Source organism: Acomys minous (assembly GCF_964271855.1).
Source record: "Acomys minous genome assembly, chromosome: 1".
Lineage (NCBI taxonomy): Eukaryota > Metazoa > Chordata > Mammalia > Rodentia > Muridae > Acomys > Acomys minous.
In genome coordinates this window covers 54802209-54822513 of record NC_140483.1, presented here as the reverse complement: position 1 = coordinate 54822513, position 20305 = coordinate 54802209, and the positions used below count along the sequence as shown (strand labels likewise).

The 20305-nt window shown below is 49.0% G+C and overlaps 1 protein-coding gene across 3 annotated transcripts in view; it reads right to left on the bottom strand.

Moving 5' to 3' along the window:
• The window catches only part of LGR6 (leucine rich repeat containing G protein-coupled receptor 6), a 126131-nt gene that overhangs the window by 19012 nt on the left and 86814 nt on the right, over nt 1-20305 (bottom strand). For all 3 annotated transcript variants that reach the window (XM_084796243.1, XM_084796241.1, XM_084796242.1), the window contains exons 6-9: nt 19606-19677; nt 3335-3403; nt 1093-1164; nt 815-886 (exon numbers count right to left, since the gene is read on the bottom strand). In XM_084796243.1, the coding sequence (XP_084652369.1) occupies nt 815-886; nt 1093-1164; nt 3335-3403; nt 19606-19677 (285 nt within the window). The remainder of the gene's footprint in view (nt 1-814; nt 887-1092; nt 1165-3334; nt 3404-19605; nt 19678-20305) is intronic.

Here is a 20305-nt window from a genome sequence, read left to right as displayed (position 1 = left end):
ATGAGCCCGGTAACAGAAATTAAGGGCCTGTGTTCATGCACCTCACGTTTCCTCTGTAAAATGGACAGAAGTACCTACCTCACAGGTTGTGATGAGAAGGAAATACAATTGGGAACCCAGGAGGGAAACATGTGACTGGGGAGGTGAGCTGTGTAGAGTGAGGCCACAGAACACTGTAAACAGTTCATGGAAGTGTTTTTTGTTTTTTTGTTTTTTTAAGCGCGACCTTGGTCTTGGAATTAGAAGACTCGGGGAAGGAAACAAAGGGCTGCCTTCAGGCTAAGGGTGAGAAAGATGGCATAGTGAGGGCCCCAGAAAGCTGTGCACAGGGCACTGGAGAAGCAGCCTGGAGGACACACAGAAACCAGGACCTTAGCTCTGCCCCCTGTTCTTCCTGCGGGTGTGTATGGAGCAAATACCACAAGCCAAATAAAACCAAAGAGGTCAGGGAAGTGCCCCCAGGTATGAAGACAGACTCTCTTCATCCCCATGTGAGGTCTGGGAAGAAGCAACCAGATCCTGAAGGTGGAGGGACTACCATTAAGCTCTGGCAGAGCTGGGGAAAGGTCTGAGAAAGCATAAGTCTGGAGACCTGAAGACCTCTCCTTCCAGCAGCGTGGTGCCTGGCCACGCAAGCGGGGGTGGGGTGGGGTGGGGTGGGGTGGGGTGGGGGGGTGGGATGGGGGTTGGGGTGGGGGGAGTGGGGGGTAGGCAGAGAGGGGGGAATGGGGTGCTCAGGGGAGCAGTGGGGGCGGGGGGAACAGGGAGAAGTCTGGACAACAGCACCAAGCGGCAGCCTCTGGTGCCCACTTACAGCGTATGCAGTTTAGACAGGTACTGGAATGCCGACCTTCCCACAAACTGGATTGGGTTGTCATAAAAATGTCTGGGGGGGAAAAAAAGACCCAAGCCCTAGGTCAGATGCTCACTTTTTTTTTTTTTAGGTCCCTACGCTTCTGGGTGGAGATTGGAGACAGAGCCCAACAGTTCTCCCACATCCCTGCCATCTTGGCTCTTTCCAGGGGCCATCCCTTGTGTCCGCCCCCACAACCTCCATCCTCCAGAAACACCAGGCGCAGGGGCCGTACTCACATCGTCTGCAGGAGAGGGTTGCCCATGAAGGCCTTCTCTGGGATAGCCTTGATGTTGTTGTTGTGGAAACCCCTGGAAGACAGCACCCAGGAGCAGTGAGGGGTTGAAGCGAGGCGTGGACAGGAAGAGCATGGAGCTTCATAGGCTTCCTGACAGCTGACTAGACGGGCCCAGAGATCACAGGGACCTCAGCCTGGAAACCTCAGCCTCCAGTCGTGCATGTGCACTTGTCTCTGTTCAACAATATAGTACGTGTGTGTACGTGTGTGTGTGTGTGTGTGTGTGTGTGTGTGTGTGTGTGTGTGTGTGTTGGGAGGGTAGCGGGGGTGGTTCCCAGGTTTCAAGCTTCAAGAAAGCCTGTGAGTGAGTGGCTGGGTTCAAGTCCTAAGGAAGGAATCAGTTACTTGGTCATTTGTGGCAGGAGCCATGGTAGGCCCCCATAGAGGAAGCCAAGGTGTGTGGGAGGAAAAGGTGGGTACAGAAAGAAAAGAAATCCTGGGGGATCCTGGATTAGGGAGGCTCCTCCAGAAGTGAGGAAACACGGAAGGGGCAGAACAGCAGCAGGGATAAAGGGCAGGGTTGGGTGTTCCATGACCCTAGATGACATCTGTGGGTGGTGAACAATAAAGTGCCCCACGGAGGGTCTGGGGCCTAGAAGCCAGGCACAGTGAGTCTATGTCGCTGGGACGCTTTCCCAAGAATCAACCTATTGGGCTGAAAAGTCACACAGCCCAGTCTGAGCAGGCTTCTCCACATCCCCCCTCCAACTGCAAGTCTCTGGCTTCCTGTGCCCTAGCATCTTCTTATTCCTCTTCATTTCCGGTTGTCCCATCACTCCTTTCACTCCCACTCAAGGCTCATCCTCAGACATCTCTGGCCAACGCTACCTACCAAGGCTTGCTTGCTACTTCCTTCATTCCTTCTAACCACCATGTGTGCATGGCTCTTTTGTGTCTTGGGCTACATCAAGTTCTGAGATGGTGAGAGATTTGAACAACAGAAGCCCTGCCCTCAAGCAGCTTTATCTCAGATAATGGATGGAGGGGTGGATGGATGGATGGATGGATGGATGGATGGATGGATGGGTGGATGGATGATGGATGGATGGGTGGATGGAAGGAATGATACCTAAATGTGTACCTATTTTTTTCTCCAGAAAAGTTCGTGAACCTCCTCGTCTCCTTAGTTGGATTCTAGTCTAGCTGTATATTAGCTCTCTGAGGTCACTGAGCATACCCTCCATCAAGGTTGGTGCCCTTCCTGTGGTCATCCTCTACCTTAACCACTTCCTGTCTGGTCTGTGCTTGTACTGTTCCACTGACTAACCTGCCCTCTTACACCATCATTGCCACATGAATCTCACTCATCCTTTGAGAGCAGGCTCAGGAGACCTCAGTCCATGGTAAGCTGTCTCTCTGAACTCCCATGGCTCTTTTAGTCAATGTACTATACCACCATTTAAGGCTGGAATTACATGTTGCCTTGTCTTGTTTCTGTTTCATGAATGCTCCTTTATGTCATGAGGTAGAGGATGCTTTTTTTTTTTTTAGAGGATGCCATGACTATCTTGCCTTTAATTTGTATTAACACTAATGCAGCACCCAGTGTAGTGAATATTCAAATAGGATAATAAATGGCTGGGAAAGTGAGGTGGCTCAGCAGGTAAAGCCAGGCAACTGGAGTTCAATACTTGGAATTACATAAATATAGGAGAGGCCAGATCCATAAAGTCATCTTCTGACCTCCACACATGTGCATTAGGTAGGTACATCCCCCCTACATAGCATGCACATACATGCAATCATATGCACATACATACAAGTGAAATGATCATATAATAAATGGCCTTGGGGCTCCATAGTCAATGTCTCAATCTTTTTAGGCACGGTACTAAAGAGTGACCCTATAAAGCAGCCCCTCGTTCTTCTAATTCTTCTTTAGCCATAGACAGTGCAATGGCAGGCCCAGGCTGCCAGAGGTGATTTCTTCCATGTATGCTCCCAGGCTTGACGGGCCCGAAGCCATTTATACTGATGATGCCCGCCCCCCGCCCCACAACCCCAAGAAATGTTCAAAGCCAAGCTACCAAGAACTCTAACTATGGCTGCTCTGGGAGCTATGGAGGATTTCCAGCCACAGCTTTTACAAGGACCAGCCACAAGGACTATGGGAGGCAGTTTGATGAGTGAGCTGGCCTGTGCCCCTGGGGGAAGCACCCGAGGACACCAGTAGAAGATCTTACAGTTCCTGCAGCCTGCCCAGGGTCCGGATAGCCACGGGGAACTCCTGCAGCTCGTTATAGTTGAGGTCTCTGGAATGAAAAGCGGAGCGGTCATTAGCTCAGAGGCTTAACGGGGCATGTCAGGGTCCCTGAGACATGGAAACTTGGCTGTAGGGTTGGCCCGGGAGATGGGTTTTCCAATCTGTTGGATCCAGCTGCCAAGGTCTGAAAACACATTTTCTGAATGTTTGGACTCCATTCCTATTCCACAAATCCTCGGGCTTGGAGCCTTCCTGGCAGCAGAACTGTTTTGAGTGGGGGTTTATTTTAGGGGTGTACATATCTGGATCTGCCTACTCCAGAACAATCCCTACACAGCTCAGGAAAGTCTATTTTAGGTCTTCGGATTCATGGGATGGGAGAAGAGAGATAAGGAAGTGATCTTTAACATATTACTAGCTCTAGCACTTCCGGAAAGCTCTTCAGATGGTAGCTACTTTAGCTATGGCTCTGTTGTTTTGTTTTTGAGACAGAGTCTCCCTGTGTATCTCAGGTGTCCTTGCACTTTTTATCCTTCAGCCTTAGGCTCCAAAGTGTTGGAGCTGTGGTTGTGTATCAATACACTTCACTGATTTTCCCCCTTTGGATGGTGGCATGGGGTTAATCTTTACTTTCGCTTGCATTTTCCATTTTTCTTTTATACAAGGAACCCTTATCGCATACACAATCAGAAAACAATGAAAGAAAAGTTTCTTTCTTTCTTTTTTTTTTAAAGGGGCAGCATGCCAAGTTGGCTAGAAGGAGGGAAAGCAAGCAAGCTTTCTAATATACTAAATGTGTAAAACTTTTAACAGTTTATTATTTTTTCAAATTGAAATTTATATACTCAGGCTCTCTTATGTCCATTATCCTACAGAAAAGCCCATACCTGTGTATGAGATATTTGTACAGCAATACTCATAATAGCATTCCCTTAGGCAATCTGACCCATAAGCAATCACAGCTTCATCTTTTTCACTCCTTCAAGGGACTTTTTGGTTTGTGCCCTTGGGCAGCAATGATAGTGGAAAGTAGGGGAGAAGTGAAGCAGGCTGGGGGCTAATTTTGTTTCCATCAGAAAAGACGCAGAACTGCCCTTGACAAGTAGACAAACCCAGGTGACGCCTGCAGAAAGAGGGCGTGCTTGAGAGGGAGAGTGAAGAACAATGTTTGCTCCCTATCTCCTTGCCAGCCTATGTGGCTCCCCTTTTTACAGCTCCCTTCATTGCTTCCTGGGAAGAGGTTCACAGGAGTTTCAGAAAGGTTTGCCTGGTTGTGTGTGACAGGATTCTCCCACCCCCACTCAGGGGTGCAACAGCCTTCAGAAGAGACAGCAACTTTCAAAAAATTAGCTTCAGTTTTTGTACTCAGTAGTCAATGAATTCACATATGCATAATGTGCCTGATTTGGTGGTTGGGAGGTCTTGATGCCTCCAAAATCCTCTTTGTGGGGTACACAGTCCCCAGCTTTGGACTGACACTCCAGGTGTCAGTCCCATGAATGTCTCCTGACCCTTTCAGGAAGGACCCTAAGTGCATCTTCTCAGCATTTTAAAGCCATCCCTGCCCTGACAACTTTAATGTCTGTTCAAGGCCACATCAGGGGGACTATGTGGAGGTCTTTTAATTGCAAAGTAGTTTGGCAGAGTTTTGTAGATAAGTACCATGTTAACACAGAGATAATGACAGGCTCTTCTGCACAGGAGGGTCATTACACTTAATAGGCCACAAGTAGAGCCAGAAACACAGTCTGGAAGGCCAGAGGAGCAGTGACAAGAGCCTGGCAGTCAGTGAGCTAGATAATTGTCCCCCTCCACACACATATTAATTACTCATTATCCTCAGACTGCCCTGTTGATCTTGGGCGATTATATCAGAAAACCTCTTCTGTGCTGTTCCATCCTTTAGGAAGCCAGACACTTTGGTTTCCCGTGTATCACAGTTTGATTTGCTCACAGAGATGCTCCCACAGGCTGTGTGAGTGTGAGGGCAAGGCTGTGGACCAATGGGAGGGGGCCAAGATGACTGAAAGCAGAGGTACTGAGACTGGAAACAAGGGGTCCTTTTCTAATTCTGGGGTTCTTAGAGTCCTACCAAGGGCGGCACAAGCCACCCGGTGCAGCAGGTGAGGGGTGCTGAGGGAACAGGCATCAGGGGAAAGACAGAGACACTCTTTTTGGTCTTCAACTCCATAAACGTCTCATCTTCACATCTCAGTGTTTCACAACCCAGTGGCTCCCTTTTAACTTGGTTCAATTCCTTTAGGACTTTTCCATTATAGCCCCTGAAGAATTATGTTTTCCATAAGTAACAAAGACGTTTCTTCACTCAAAAGACTTAATATTCCATTAGCGCTAACAAAAAGGATTACAGTGGTCTGGCCTGAGAACCTGTGGCAGCCATCAACTCCCTCTACCTAGAGTAACCTTCCTGCCCCTGCCTGCCCCCAGATGTTAGCATGCCCTACTTACTTCACCCAGGTTCCTCCCTGAATTACTCTCTTCAGAGAAGCCTTCTCTGACCAGTGTATTTCAAACAACACAAACTGTCGCTCTGCCTTTGCCCTTACAACTCATCTCTAACACTTCTGAGTTTCTCCTACCATAACAAGGCATCACATAACTGGTTCCTTGTCATATCTCAGGGTTTCAAAATCAAGTGTCCCCTTTTAACTTGGTTCCCTTTCTTTAGGAATTTTCAACCCTTGCCCACGGAGAATTCTATTTTTCATAAGGAACAAAGATGTGTCACTCCAAAGACTTGCCTGGCCTTGTCAATGCTAGTGACCGATACAAGATAGACACAATACCATGTGACCGGGTCTGAAGTCATAAGAGCCTTGCAGCCTCTGCCTTCGCAACCTAGGAATCCTCACAGCACCTTGTAAGGGAGCTAGCCTGGACTCATGAGTGGTGAACTCTAGGAAGAGGACGAGCTGCCAGTCAGCGGTGAGGCTTCCGCTAAGTGGTGAGGCTGTGGTAGACCCTCCAGCCCTCTCTGAGTCTCCTGAATAAGCCCAGGGAGCCCAGCCAAGCCATGAACTCACGAGAAATAATAAGGTGTTATTTTAGGTCACTACGTGGAGTGAGTGATTTTTATGACACAAGAGACTTCCTGCTTTCTTTGCCTTCGTGGAACTTATTGGCACATGACATTTATTTTCTTCCCACCCAACCGGAACAAAAGCTCCCTGAATGCAAGAGCTCTGTCTGTTTCAAATTTTAAACACCGGAATAATATCTGACATAGAGCAGGACCTCAACAAGTATGTGTTGAATGAGTAATTGAAGAGCTCTAAACAAGCTGATTAATAAAAAAAATCAATGAATTCATGAGAATTCAGGGTATTTAGAGGCATATTCTTGACTTTTTTTTTTATGTCAAAATAACACAAGATACTCTGGAGTAACCATGTTAGTGTTACCCCGAACAAGCACAGAGACCATGGGATGTGTCCTGGGTGGCTTTGCTCTCATAGAGCACTTATATAGCTCGTTGGACCCAAGTCTAGGCTGCCAAATTGAGTGGTGCCAGTTCTCCTTGGCAGTTTCTGGTGAGGAACTTTGCCAGGAGTAGACAGACAGTGGGAAAAAGGCATGTGGGAAAAGGCATGCGGACTAGACGGCTATTTTTATAGAGAAATGTGGGAGAAGAAAGATTGTACAAATGCCTGAAAGAACTCTGTAGACTCCATACCAGCAAGGTAGCTGCGTTTGAGTGTTGATATAGCTACAGTGACCTGGGAAGCTGCCTAACTCTAGCTTTGTTTCGATGCCATGTAGATGGAGCCTTGGCTCTGCTTGTTCAGGAACTGTGTCCTCGCAACTCTCTCTGCACCCGATGAATTCAACTCAATGCACTAGACATGTGTCTCTATATGTCCCTAAATTACATGAAGGATTCTGCTGGTCAGAGTGGGAAACAATGAGATGGAGCAAAGCACAAGACAAGATGCGCCCCCTCAGTATGCTGCCACAGGTCCTGGAGAGCACACAGAGCATCAGGACTGTCGCAGATGTGCGGCGGAGAGACCACATCTGGAGGACTTTATGGGAAGGGGACATGTGAACTAGGTTTGAAGAACACAGTTCAGAGGAGATGCACATTGTGGAGAGAAGTAAGCGACTTAGCTCAACTGAAGAAATGGAAATATTGAGAGGCGGGGGGACACTCTTGCTCATGAATTCCCGCACACTGTCCCTGCCTTTGGGCCATGGATGGGTGGACGGACACCTAATGAGCGCACACCGTGGCACTCCAGCTGAAAGAGCTCCATGCTGCAACAGTCTGGAGAGGTGGATCCTCTTCCCACACCCATTTTTCACTTGGGGGTGGGGTAAGTGAGAAAACACACCTGTCGCTCAATCTGGCTGGCAGAAATCACTGCCTAGTAGCCCAGATCCCTTGTCCCTTTCCTCAATAACCACACTGTCCAGTACCAGAGCCACCTAGCCACATTTGGCTCTTCAGTTATAAGTAAACAAAATCTCAATCTCAGTTCAGTAGCCACATCTCAAACATCCTAGCAATGTATGGCGGGTAGCTATTGTAGTAAAAATGCAAATATAGAACATTCCTTTCATTGCAAGAAATTCTATTGAATGGTCTAGCAGAAGGAATAGCTAAAAACATAGCTAGAGTATATTTCCCAGCCTCCCTTGCAGTAGGCGTGACTTACATGACCATATTCTCCCCCAAGAAGGTAGGTAGAAATTTTATCTGCCATTTATATCCCTGACTCTTATAAAAATAGCTGGCTTTTCTCCTCCACAGTCTGTCTACCTTTTCACCAGCTAAATGCTACAGGGATGGCAAGAACCCAGGTTCCTGAGTCACCATATGGAGGAAATGCCACATGCCAAGAAGAAATATTCTGCTAGGACTGATAATCCAGAAAAACAAACACCAGCCTCTCTACTATGAGCCGTTAGACACATCTTGGTCTATTTGTTTTTAGTTTAGTTTTTTTTTTTTTTTTGAGACAAGGTTTCTCTGTGTATCCTTGACTGTCCTGGACTCCCTCTGCAGATCAAGCTGGCCTTGAACTCACAGCGATCCACCTGCCTCTGCCTCCTAAGTGCTGGGATTAAAGGCGTGCGCTGCCACCGCCACCACCACCAGACTATCTTGGTCTATTTGTTATAGGTACATAGCCTGTCTTAACACATTCAGTTTCACAGCCAGGATTTGAACCCTGGTGGTTGGAGTCTGGAGTCTACACTCCTAACTACTACACATCTGCCAGACAGAACTTTTTAAAATGCAGAGCTGACTCTGTGGATCTCCTATATTTAAAAGTCTAAAAAGGCTTTCAGAAAAAAAAAATGACAAAATGAAGTCCAAAATCCTTAACGGGCTCCAAGGCCCTTGGCCAATCTTTTGCTTCGTGTGCATTTCAACCCTGCATGTATTTTCATATTTCTTTGGTCTTGCCTGGGCCACTTCTGCCTGGAATGCTCTTCCTCTACACTCTCAGCTGTTGAAGTATTAGTCATCCTTTGAAATTGGGTTCAAATATACCTTCCTCCACAGACTCAACCTCATCCCTACGGTTAGAATGAATCACTTACTCTCTCAGCAGTTTTCTGGTGCTTTCTTCCTCAGCGTGCAAGACATTCATTGGTGATGATGGTGCCTTGGTAATAATAGTAATTACTGCATAAGGTTTGCATGTATTGATCCGTTCGATTCCCACCATTTCCTTTGAGGTAGGCACTATTATTGCCATAGATAGGAAACTGAACACAGAGTTGGTAGTCACTTGGCAACAGCTCTGCAGCTCGTGGTGGAATAGCTGGGATTGAAGCCCAGGGAGGTCAAAATCACAGTGAGGTTTGTGTGTGTGTGTGTGTGTGTGTGTGTGTGTGTGTGTGTGTGTGTGTGTCCCTGACCCCTCTCTCCCACCTCCATGAGGCTGAAAGCTTGATAAGGTGAGGGAGCTCCTGGGTGCTATCTTGGATCCCCTGCAGTCCGGGTATAGGGCTACATATATGAATATTTATTATCAAAGATTATCATTTGGGCCCATTGCACAAAGACCACATGATGGAGACTCCTTTAGCCTTTGTGTTTTAGGGCAGCATGCAAGAAACCACAGCTCAGTCTAATCCTTATGACGGCCCTATGCTGCTGCTTTGTCTCCTTCTTCTTCTCCTCCTCCTCCTCCTCTTTCTTCTTCTATTCTTCTTCTTTCTCTGTGTGTGTAGCCTTGGTTGGCCTGGACTTTCTTTGTAGACCAGGATGGCCTCAAATTCATAGAGATCCACCTGTCTTGGCCTCCTGAGTGCTGGGATTAAAGTTTGTTGCCACCACGCCCGGTGCCCTATGCTTCTTAAAGATAACTCCTCCACAGGTGTATGGCTTTCTAGTCTGTCATCTTTAATAGTCTCTAGAATCAGCCAGAAGCCAAAGAAGAGTTCGCTGTTCTGTTTGCCTCTTAAAGGAGCTAGCAGCAGATGGGGAAGCATTAAGGTTAAAGGGAAATCATCCTGATCCCCATCTCCATCTGGAGTTTGGTCTGGAAGCTGCAGCGGCAGCTGCCCCATGCCTAATCCTCCCCTTCATCTGCTGAGTAGTTTTCAGCCAAATCCAGTCAAACTGATGGCAAGCCCATGTGCTTGGTCAGAGCATCTCAGAAGGCTTGCCCAAACCCAAAGCTGACTCAGTCCTCTCCTTTCCAACTGTAGAGTGTCCAGCTCCTTAGGTCCCTGGGGAGCCTCGCTGTGGGTCAGTGGGTACAGCTCGTAGGATTTCACATGTCTTCTTTTTATCATGAGGAAACAGGGTCTTGGAGAGAAAAGGTAGGTTGCAGGGATTCTCAGAGGCAGATCTTGAACTCGGGCCCTTTGGCCACTGGCTTACAACACTTTCTTAAGTACCCAGAGTTGGATCCTGCAAAGACGATGAACAACAGGGCTCGGAGAGAAAGGGAAAGATGAAGAGCAGCTGGGGAAGGTTCTAGAAGATTTCCTTTAGGTGTTCATAAACATGCTGCAGCCAAGTGAGTATTAGGTAGAGGCTGTGTGTTTGTGAGTTGTCCCAGTGAGAGTAGGAAATGGCTGGGCTTTCATTAATCAACAAGATCACCTTGACCAAGTCACCTGACTTCCTCACTCTGCTTCTCTTTCTGAGGTAGAGAATGGCCGTTGCAGAACATGGCTCTGTTCGCCTGGCACAGGGTAGCTGGTCAAAGAACGCCAGTGCCTTTTGAGTCCTCCTTTCCTAGACACTGACCGCACACGGGGCAAACACTTTCTTCGTCACACACTACAACTGTTGGTAGACCAGTTGCTCTGTCTACTTCTTCATAGCAATTAAGAGAGATGAATTACATTAATTGGGTTTCCACTTACCTTTTATTATCAAGACTAATATTTATGTTTATTACCAGATCTCAGATAAGGGCACATGGGGAGATGTAGGCGAGCCTGACTCCACAGTATGAGACACAGTGCACAGGCATTTGAGATAGACTGTAAACTCCCAGCTGCTTTATCTCCCAAGGCCTGGAATGAAGGCGAGCGAGCACAGTGAATGCATGTCTTAACTGTTCTTCCTATACTGCGGATGGAACACCTGTCTTTAATCTTGCTACACGTGCATGGTGCAGATGACTGCAGAGCCAGGAACCAACACTTTATGACTAATAGCATTGTTTTACCTTCTAAACAGCCTACATAAAAGGCCACCCATTAATAACTGCAGCAATTAGTAAAATTGTCATCAGTTTCTATTGAAAGACACAGACACGCCTTCCTTCCACCTACACGCTCTTCCTCGCCAGCACACATTCAGAATATACCTGAAGCAATAGCAGGCTGGTGTTTTAACAACAGAAGCTGGTCTCCAGCGCTGAGAGTGCTTGTTTCTCTGAGCTAATGAAACACCTGGGATGGCAGAAGCCTAGGCTTGGAAAGGAGATGAAAGGCAGCATTCTAATCAGCAGCCTCCCCTCCCCCGCCCAGCAGGAAATCAACTCCAAGATTCCGGTCAGGTGGGGGATCCAGTTTTTGCTTGGACTGTCCCCAGTGGTAGGGCACTCACTGAGTTTGCTGGCTGTCCAGTGCAGCCACTGTGGGGCTAGTCTGCACACTCCCTCCCCACCTCCCTTAGCTCTTACTGCTGGCTGCAAGTCCACACATCCCATGCAGCTCTAACAAAGGGGAGCACCACACCCAAGGTGTATCCCTGGTTCTTTGAATCAGATTTTGTGATTCCTCAATCACCTCTCTCACCTAGGAAGGTCCTTGTCACTCCAAAGATGAGATACCCAGAAGAGACCTGGTTTTGATCAGATCCCTGAGACAACGCTGGATCACAGGGCCCTGCCAGAGGCTCCAAGTATGCCTGACCTCAACAGAGTGTAGAGGATGAAGAGCCATTCATTGCAGAGCAAGGCCCATATCCAGGGCATAGCAGTAGGTTAGAGCATGGGACATCTGTGGTAGCTACAGGGCTATGAGGACTGACTAGGGGACACCTAATTCTGAAGTTTCAGGGATGAGATCTGGGCTGGAGTTACCAACAAACGCACAGTATTAAAGGCTAGGAAACCAGCTGGGAACTCTGTGCAGCATCTACATAGAATGAGCCCCTGGGTGTGACATCCTTAAGGCCTTGGAATCCTGACGCAAGGTGTGTGGGCAGTACAGTACATCAGTGGTCCATTTAAAGGCACTCAAGACTTCTGGGCCCGAATCCTTTAGTGTCAGAGATGCTAACCTGTTTCTATGGAGCCTGCAATGGTTCTGGCATGTGGAAGAAGCTCGGTATTTGTGGGCTGACTGAGTACAAGGCAACAAAAGCAAAAGGAGTGGGGATAATTGATTTTTTTTTTCCAGCTCTTCCTTCCTACAGATATGTCAGTCTTCAACATCTCCGGTTCCTCTCTGTGGCATCCGTTAAGGATCCCTCCCTGGTGGGGCTCTCCTCCCCCTGACCTCCCATCCTTCTCCATTCCAGACGAGCTGGCTGGGGTTCCCAGGGGGAGTGAGGGGTGGAGTGGAAGTTCAGTGCCAAAGTTTTTGCTTTCTTGCCAGCAGGGAGGAAGGGGCAGCAGAGACAGCAGGCGACCTTGGCTACCCCTGACGCCAGGGCAATGGGAAAGGGAATGCTGTCCTGGGAAGAACTATTAATAACTCGTCATGGTCACAGAACGCAAGACAAACTCATTGGGCAGCTCAATTTTCTGCCGGTTAAAAGTCATTAGTGGTTCTGTGGGGGAAGCCAGAAAAAAAAAAAGTTTTATATGGAACAATAAATTCCTCTATAAGCCACAGAAGCCCACAAATTTGCAGCTAATAAACCCACAAAAGTAAGATGATTAAGAACGTGAGGGGAAGGAGTTCCTTGATACCCTGCCTCAAGAGGCCCTGTGGTCTGAGGAGCTGACATGGGGCCAAGGGCCAAGAAGCCTGCTTTCTGGTCCTGCCTCTTAACTAGCTGCAGCCTTAGCTAAGTCAGCTACCCTCTGCCTCAATTTGTCCATTTGTAACCAGAGGTCGCACAGTTCCTGCCTGTCTTCCTCAACAACTTGTGGCGGTGGGGCAAGAAATGAGATGTGAGGAGAACTAGCTATTGAGAAGAAATTCTAATTCTCCTAAATATAAGAAACTAATGGTAGAACAGGGATAAGCTAGGCATGGGGGCTCACGGCATTCTGGGAGACTGAGGCAAGAGGACTGCCTTGAGTCTCAAGTCAGCCTAGACTATATAGACAGACCCCATTGTGGGCCCTTGTCTGCAGATGGAGGAGCCACTCCCTCCTGGTAAGTTTAGGGTCAGTGGACCCCCTGCTGATAACAACCCACCGGACCAGAATGTGTTAAAAGATTAGTTCCTTGCAGACCCTAACCCACACAAAAGGTGTCAAAAACTGGTCCGTTGAAGGAAACACATCAAAGGTGCCCTGGAGACAAGCCCCAGGAAGTGTCCTGGGAGTGTCTCCTGCTATTCAGGTTGCTGGCACTCAGGAGGCAGAGGCAGGCAGATCGCTGTGAGTTCAAGGCCAGCCTAGTCTACAAAGTGAGTCCAGGACAGCCAAGGCTACACAGAGAAACCCTGTCTAAAAAACAAACAAACAAACAAACAAACAACAACAACAACAACAACAAAACAACCCAGAGGTTGGAGGTTTCCGCACACTCCCCATTTCTCCCTCTATAGCTCTCTGTCCTTGCCTTTCTTTTAAATACTAAGCTCAGTGAATTAAAATAGTTCTTTGACTCTTGACTGCCTTTATTTTAATCAAGCACGGTCGGTTATCTAGCCTTTCACAAGCCAGAGGCTCTCTTCCCCTTCTGGAAGGGACACGGATTCTCACTGTCTCAACCCCAGCTGAGCGTGGCTGCCCTGCGTAGAAGGCCTTCTTCGTGGTGGGTTCCCAGGACAGAGCCTTCTTCAGCTAGCCTCCAGAAGGCCGAAGAAAACTGTAACCAGATTCTCAGCCCAGCCTCCCAGAGAAAGGAACCCACACCCATCTTGGGATTAAAAAGAACAGAAACTAGTGAAGTGACCTGACTTGCCTTGGGATACAAAACCTGAAATGCGCAAGCTGCACAGCTTAGCAGGTAAAGGTGACTGCCACCAAGCTTACTGAGTAGAGCTTGCAACCCAGGAACCACATGGTAGGAGAGAACCTACAAGTCCTGTGAGTTGTCTTCTGACCTGAAAATGCACATTTGTACAGACACACACACTCTAAAAAAAAAAAAAAGTAATAAAATTAAGAAAAAAGCAAAGAAGGAAGGAAGGAAAGGAAAGAATCAGGACAAGTGGATATGGTGACACATACCTGTAATCCTAGCACTTGGGAGGCTGGTGTAGGTGATTGTAAGTTCAAGGCCAGCCTGGGTTACATAGCAAGATCCTGTTGAAAGAAAGGCAGGAAGAGAAAGAAGCAAGAAAGAAAAAGGTCAGCCAAATTCATTTAGACCTCTGCTCATCCTCTGTCATGGAGCTTTGCCAGCAGGGAGCCACAGCTCTGAACTGTATTTCCCAAAAGACATGCCCAACTCAGTCCTAACGGTTGGCGCCTACAAAGGAGACGGTAGATACAGCACCTTTGCAGAAAGAAGAATCTAGTGAAAGATCCAGATGTCAACTGGGATTATCAGGCCAGGTCCTGGATCTAGTGATAAGAATTTTTATAAGAGAAAGCACGAATAAAGCTTTGTGAGGATGGAAGATGGGTCTCTAAAGCAGGGCGTGCCAAGGATTGCCAGCAGCCATCAGATGAGAGGAGCAAGGCAGGGACTATAGATGGCCTGAGACCCTACAGAGGTAACCAGTCCTGCCAACCCCTTGACTTTGAACTTCTGACCTTTAGAGCTGTGGAAGAATAAATTGCTATCTTGTTAAGCCACCGAGTTTGTGGTAGTTTGTCGAGGCAGCCACAGGAAACTAATATAGTAGTCATGTCCTGAGTGCCTGAGAACTCTGATTCATCAGAGCGATGAGTCATAGGAAGGAGCACTGTGAAATGGCACCTCCAGGGAGCACCTTCCCTGCCTCCTTCAGACGCACTCTAGCCAACATAAGTGTCGAGCAGGAAAGAGAAAGCCAACATAAACTCGGCACCTATGGCACTCCCGAGCACTGCTGAGTCGCCTCATTTAATGTGGACTTTGCAATGTCCCCCAAGTTGTAAAATGTTGGCTTCGTTCTCTACTTGTGACAGCTAAAGCTTTGGAGAGGTCAGGCGACTTGAACGTGCCACGTGTGTCGGTGTCAGTGTCAGGATTTGAATCCAAGTCTGCTGCTTCAAGTGTAATCCTTGATCTTCTCTGGAACACCCCAAGCCCTGGAAGAATCCTGGTGGAGATCTGCCTGAGGTTCTGTCACAGACAGACAGATGGTCAGCCCTGCACCAAGGAGCGGCCAGACATTTGCAGGGCCAATTCCAAGCGAGTTGAGAGTGAAAACTGTTTCTATTTGTGGTTTCAAAGACAAAGAGACAGGAGTGCGTTTTCCAGCCACAGCTACTGTTGAAGCAAGAATGTCCTTTGGAAATGTCAGTAGAGGAGATACACAGATTGATGGGAAGTGCACGGTTCTGGACTTTAAGGTGGAAATCTATAAACTCCTTCCCTGTCCGGCTCATTTCCCAGCCCCATGTTGAATGCTGGTACTGATTAGGGAGGGAGCTGAGCCAGGAGGCTTCTGTTCTCACTCAGGCGCCGGATCTCTTCCAGAGGGAAATGTCCAGCCAGCTCAGGCTCCACTTGGGCCGGATTTGTTTAACAAGGTCATAACAAGGCCCAGAGATCACTGCCTAGGCTTGAAGAAGAGGATGCCATTCTTTAGAGGGTCCTATCTTACACCCACACTCGCTCTGGGCTCTGCTAAGGTGCAGGCATCAAGTTCCCAGACATGGCGAGTAAAGGTGGGTGGATGGAATCGGGGTTCCCAGTCCTATCTCCATGTTTGTTAAGTATGTAGTCAGGACTAGGAATACTGTTGGTCTTCAGTCTGGCATAGCTCCCTGTGTCCCCCAAGTTCCTATGATTGACCAAGGTGCCTTTGCATTTGGTTTTATGGAGAATCTTCCATACCTTTTTTATTGTTCTTAGTCTGGATGATGATGATGATGATTATCAACCTATATACCTACGGAGTCCTGGAACTGACTTGAGGGTCTAACATATAAAGAGAGAACCGTAGAAATGGATGGTTTAGGCCATCTCTACTTTGGAGTTTCTCCAAAGTGGTGGTCATCTTCACCATGGGAAACCAAAAGCCTGTGCATGAAGGGTCTGCCTGAGGCTAAGGCTTCTTGGTAAGGGTTGGGATGGTGACGACCACACTGGGGGAAGCATCCTGTCTGCCGCCAGACTCCTCAGAGTGCTGCAAGGTTTGTTCTTTGGTTTGTTTGCTATTTTTCGTTTTTTGTTTTTGTTTTTCGAGACAGGGTTTCTTTGTATAGCGTTGGCTGTCCTGGGCTTGCTCTGTAGACCAGGCTGGCCTTGAGCTCACAAAGACCTGCCTGCCTCTGCCTCCCCAAGTGCTGGGATTAGAGGCAGGCGCCACTGTGCCTGGTGCAAGCTTTGATCTTAAGAGCTGTGTAATTCCGCCCAGCAACAGAGGGCAGGACAGAGCCCCACCCAAGACTCCACCCAAAGCTTCTTTAGAATAAAGAGTGTGTGGTGTGTGACTTACATGCCCCTTTCCTGTTTTGTTTTGTTTGAGACTGAGTCTCATGTAGCGCACAGGCTGGCCTTGAACTCCTGAGCTTCCTGCCTCTACCTTCTGAGTGGTGGGATTATAAGCATGTGTTACCACATCCAGCTGTAGTAGCCTCTTGTACAAGTGAAGAAAGCGGGAGGTGGGGTGCGGGGTGCGGGGGGGGGGGCAGGGAAACAGCAGGAGTAAGAGCATGTGCTTTTGCCAGCCCATCCTACGGCAGCAGAACTGGCATCCTGGTCTTCATTGCTGAGAGCCTGAGAGAAAGTGGGTCACATCTCTGCTGCGCTGATATGAGAAGGGTGGTTTCTATGGAGAGAGGATGGTGGCAGAGGACGTGAGCTGGGTTGTGTGTACTGCATGTGCCTAGTTCGGGAGCCTGTGTGGCCACGCATGTACGTGCTCGCACCTGGCTCCTCCTCCCAGGTGGTAAAGCTGGGGGGGAGCTGCTCTCCCTCTGCAGAGGAGAAGGCTGCAGAGGAGCCAAACACAGCTTGAGCCAAACCACAGCCTGGGCTGCGGGGGGTTTGATCTTCCCTCCGCTGCCAGAGATGAGAGAGGTCTAAGTGGCAGAGATTTACAGGGCCTGAGGGAGAAGTGCCCTTCCAGCAAGAAGTACACATGAAAGCTCCCGAATAATAAGCAAGGCTGCCGACTGAGCCAATTATGCAACAATTAAAAGACTTGACTATCATTTCTTTCCCCTTTCATTCTCCCAGCCGCTGCTCCTCCTCCACATCTGCCTTCCCCTGCAGGCTCCCCGAGAAAATGCTCTGGGGGAACAGAAGAGAAATAACATACTCCCCCCCCCCACCTCTTGTTTAATTGGAGATCAAAAGTTGGAAAGACTTGCTCTTCAAGGGTGGGGAGGAAATGGGATGTCATAGAAACGAAGCCTCAGACTGAGGAAGGGTTGGGGGAAGAAAACAGGAGAGCAAGGGCAGCGTCCTGTCTATCTGCCAGTCTCTGTGACAACTTTATACAGCCCGGTGACATTACGATATAGATTAGAAAATGGAGAGTTCTAGGCAAATGGTTGAGCTCACACAGCTGGGAGGACTGGCAGTAAGGGCTTCAGGCTGCTTGGTGCCAAGGGATTAATCACTGGGCCTTTCTGCCTCCACACTGTAAAGACTGGAGAACTTTTCCTTGTCTCTCGGTCTTGGCTTTCCCATCTGCAAGGTGGGCATAGCCCGGGGGCCTGCTGTGTTGAGGCCAAGATAGATGAAAGAGACAGTGGGTACTTAGCGGCAGGACTGCTCTATAACTCAGCCAGCAGCGGCTGAGCCAAATGCCCCGCATGGCAAGACAGTGGCGAATTGAGAAAGAGTTAGGCAGTGTGCCCCAAAAGTGAAGAAACAGCTGCTTGCTGGCTTTTTTGAGGTGCCAACCCACACTCAGTATCTGTGGCCCAATCCTCACCTGACTTTCCTGTAGAGCTAAATAGCCCACACTCCAGGGTAGACAGCTATGCCCTGCTGTTGCACGGTGACTCCCAGCAGCACTCGGGAGCTGGGCTTCTCTAGGAAGTCTCTAGAAATCCTGCACACAGTAGGTTCACTCAACTCACATTTGACCAGGTGATAAGAAAACCAGGCACTCTCCTAAGGCCTCTGTTGTCTCAACACTCTAATGTGCTCTGTTCACACTTGGGAAGATCACCTCGAGAGGAACTACGAAGCCTTCCTGGGAAGGAACTTTCTCTTATGAAGGCTTCAAGGACTAGACTAGGCCTGTTCTTACTGTCCAGCCATCAGTGACAGCTATGGAGGAGGAACACACAGTCTAAGCCTTGAACAGCACTAGCAACAGATGGGGACGTTCCTGAGTCCCAGGCTGTACTCCTTGGTATACAGTTGGCCAAAGAGCCTGGATGCCAGGAGAGCTGAGCCCAGCTCTGCCGTTTCTCCTGCTATATAGCAAGCACAAGAAAGCAGCCATGTTCCTAGGAATCAGAGCCACAGGAAGTAACATGTGACCTAGGCATGAGTCGCTCATCTGTTTCCCCACACTACCACAGATCCCGTAGCCAAGGCCTCTTGGGGTAGACTTTACATAGTGGTTTTCCCCCAACATGTTGCTTGCCTGTCACAGCCCATCTTCCAGAATCTCATCCTCTGCTGCTTTGGAAAGACTCCCTCACCTCAAAAGAAACGAGGGAGGAGGGGGTAGAAAGTAGGGGCTCATTTATGCCTGGGGAAGAGATTCAGGAGGAACTGTGATCAACTCCCGATATCATGGGCCTTTCCCCACCCTCAGTGCCTCACGCTTGTGGTAACCTGAGGCCATCCTCTCCTACAGCCCCCAGATCCATGCCCTGCACCAGGTGGCTGTGGCAGCCAGTTCTCTCAGGGGAGCTAACGACTCCAGCTGGCATGACCAGTCACTCTTGCAGAGCCTGGCCGATTGCTCAGTGGGGCCCACTCAGCCCACTCTGCAGGGGCTGGCGGGGCCTCCAGAGGAAGTGATGGGAGGGCTTGGGTGTATTCTGACCTTAACTGAATTCCTGGATGATGATGTGTGAATAATATGGCTTTTTGAGAGTCAACAGCTTGGGTGCTTTTTATAGGCAGGCTGTAGCACTGAATGGGCCATTTCCCCCTTAATCTTTAGCTAGTTAGATCAGCTGGCGAACAGTCCTGACATTATTCCGTGGTATTCCTCTCCCTTCTGTCAGCAGCCACTCTTAAACAGACATCAAAACTGCCACCAAGTCAGCCCCAGCCCCACCCCCAAGCTTTACAGACTCCAATCGTTGTGTCCTCATTCACTGACTTCTGTTAGCTGTTTTCATCTCTACGCATTATGGGATGTCTCTGCTGTCAGGGGCCCTGCAGTCCCACTTCCTGGCCTACCCTGAACCACCACAGAGCACCTTGTACCCACCCGAAGAGGGGGAAGGAATTCTCCCTGAGTGACATCTCAGAGAAAAGTCCCAGGATGGGCACCTGGGTGACAAGGGCTCGGATCATATCCTGCTGGCCCTTCCTAAGCCCACATCCCGACTCTAGTCACAGGTGCCATCACCGTCACCCAGCAGGCTAGGGCTTATTAAACAGGATCTCCCCACTCACAGTGTCTCCAGGTTGTGCAGCCCCTCGAAGCTGTGGGTCCCCACATACTGGATGCGGTTGTTATGCAGATGCCTGTGTGGGAAGGAGAGACACGTCAGAGTGTGTGGCACAACCTCAGGGCCAGGGCAGATGAGTGTACACAGCAAGCAGGAGTCGCAAAGTGGAGGCAGAAGCACAAACAGAATGACCCCAGTGCTCTAACCCCTTTTCTCCAGGGGCGAGCAAACCAGCCAAGACCCATTTCTGAAGCCACAGCTGCCAAGGCAGCATTGACCACAGGCTAGCTACCTTTTTGCCTTCCTAGTGAAGAAACCGGGAAGAGGAAAGCCCTGGGCCAAGGCTACAGCAATCCCTGACTAAGCACTGGGATGCAGACCTGACGTCATAGGGGCTCACATCTGAGGCTTCTTCTCCGGCCCTGCTCTGTAGGGCCCAGCCAGCCTGACTCAGTGGCCAGACGTTCTTAGGGGAGCCAACAGCCAACCGCTGCAGACAACATATAATTAAGGGCTAAGCTTTGTTACAACTGGAGAGAGCTGTGGTCACCGGGAGGTTGCTGAGGCTGAGGGAGCAAGCGAGGCCTTGTAGAGTGGAGGTGGCAATCCTCAGCAGGGCTTTGCCAGGCAATGTGCTTGAGCAGAGAGGGAAGGGATCCCAGGAACAGATGGGCAGTGGGAAGGTGCATAGGCCGTGCAGTGGG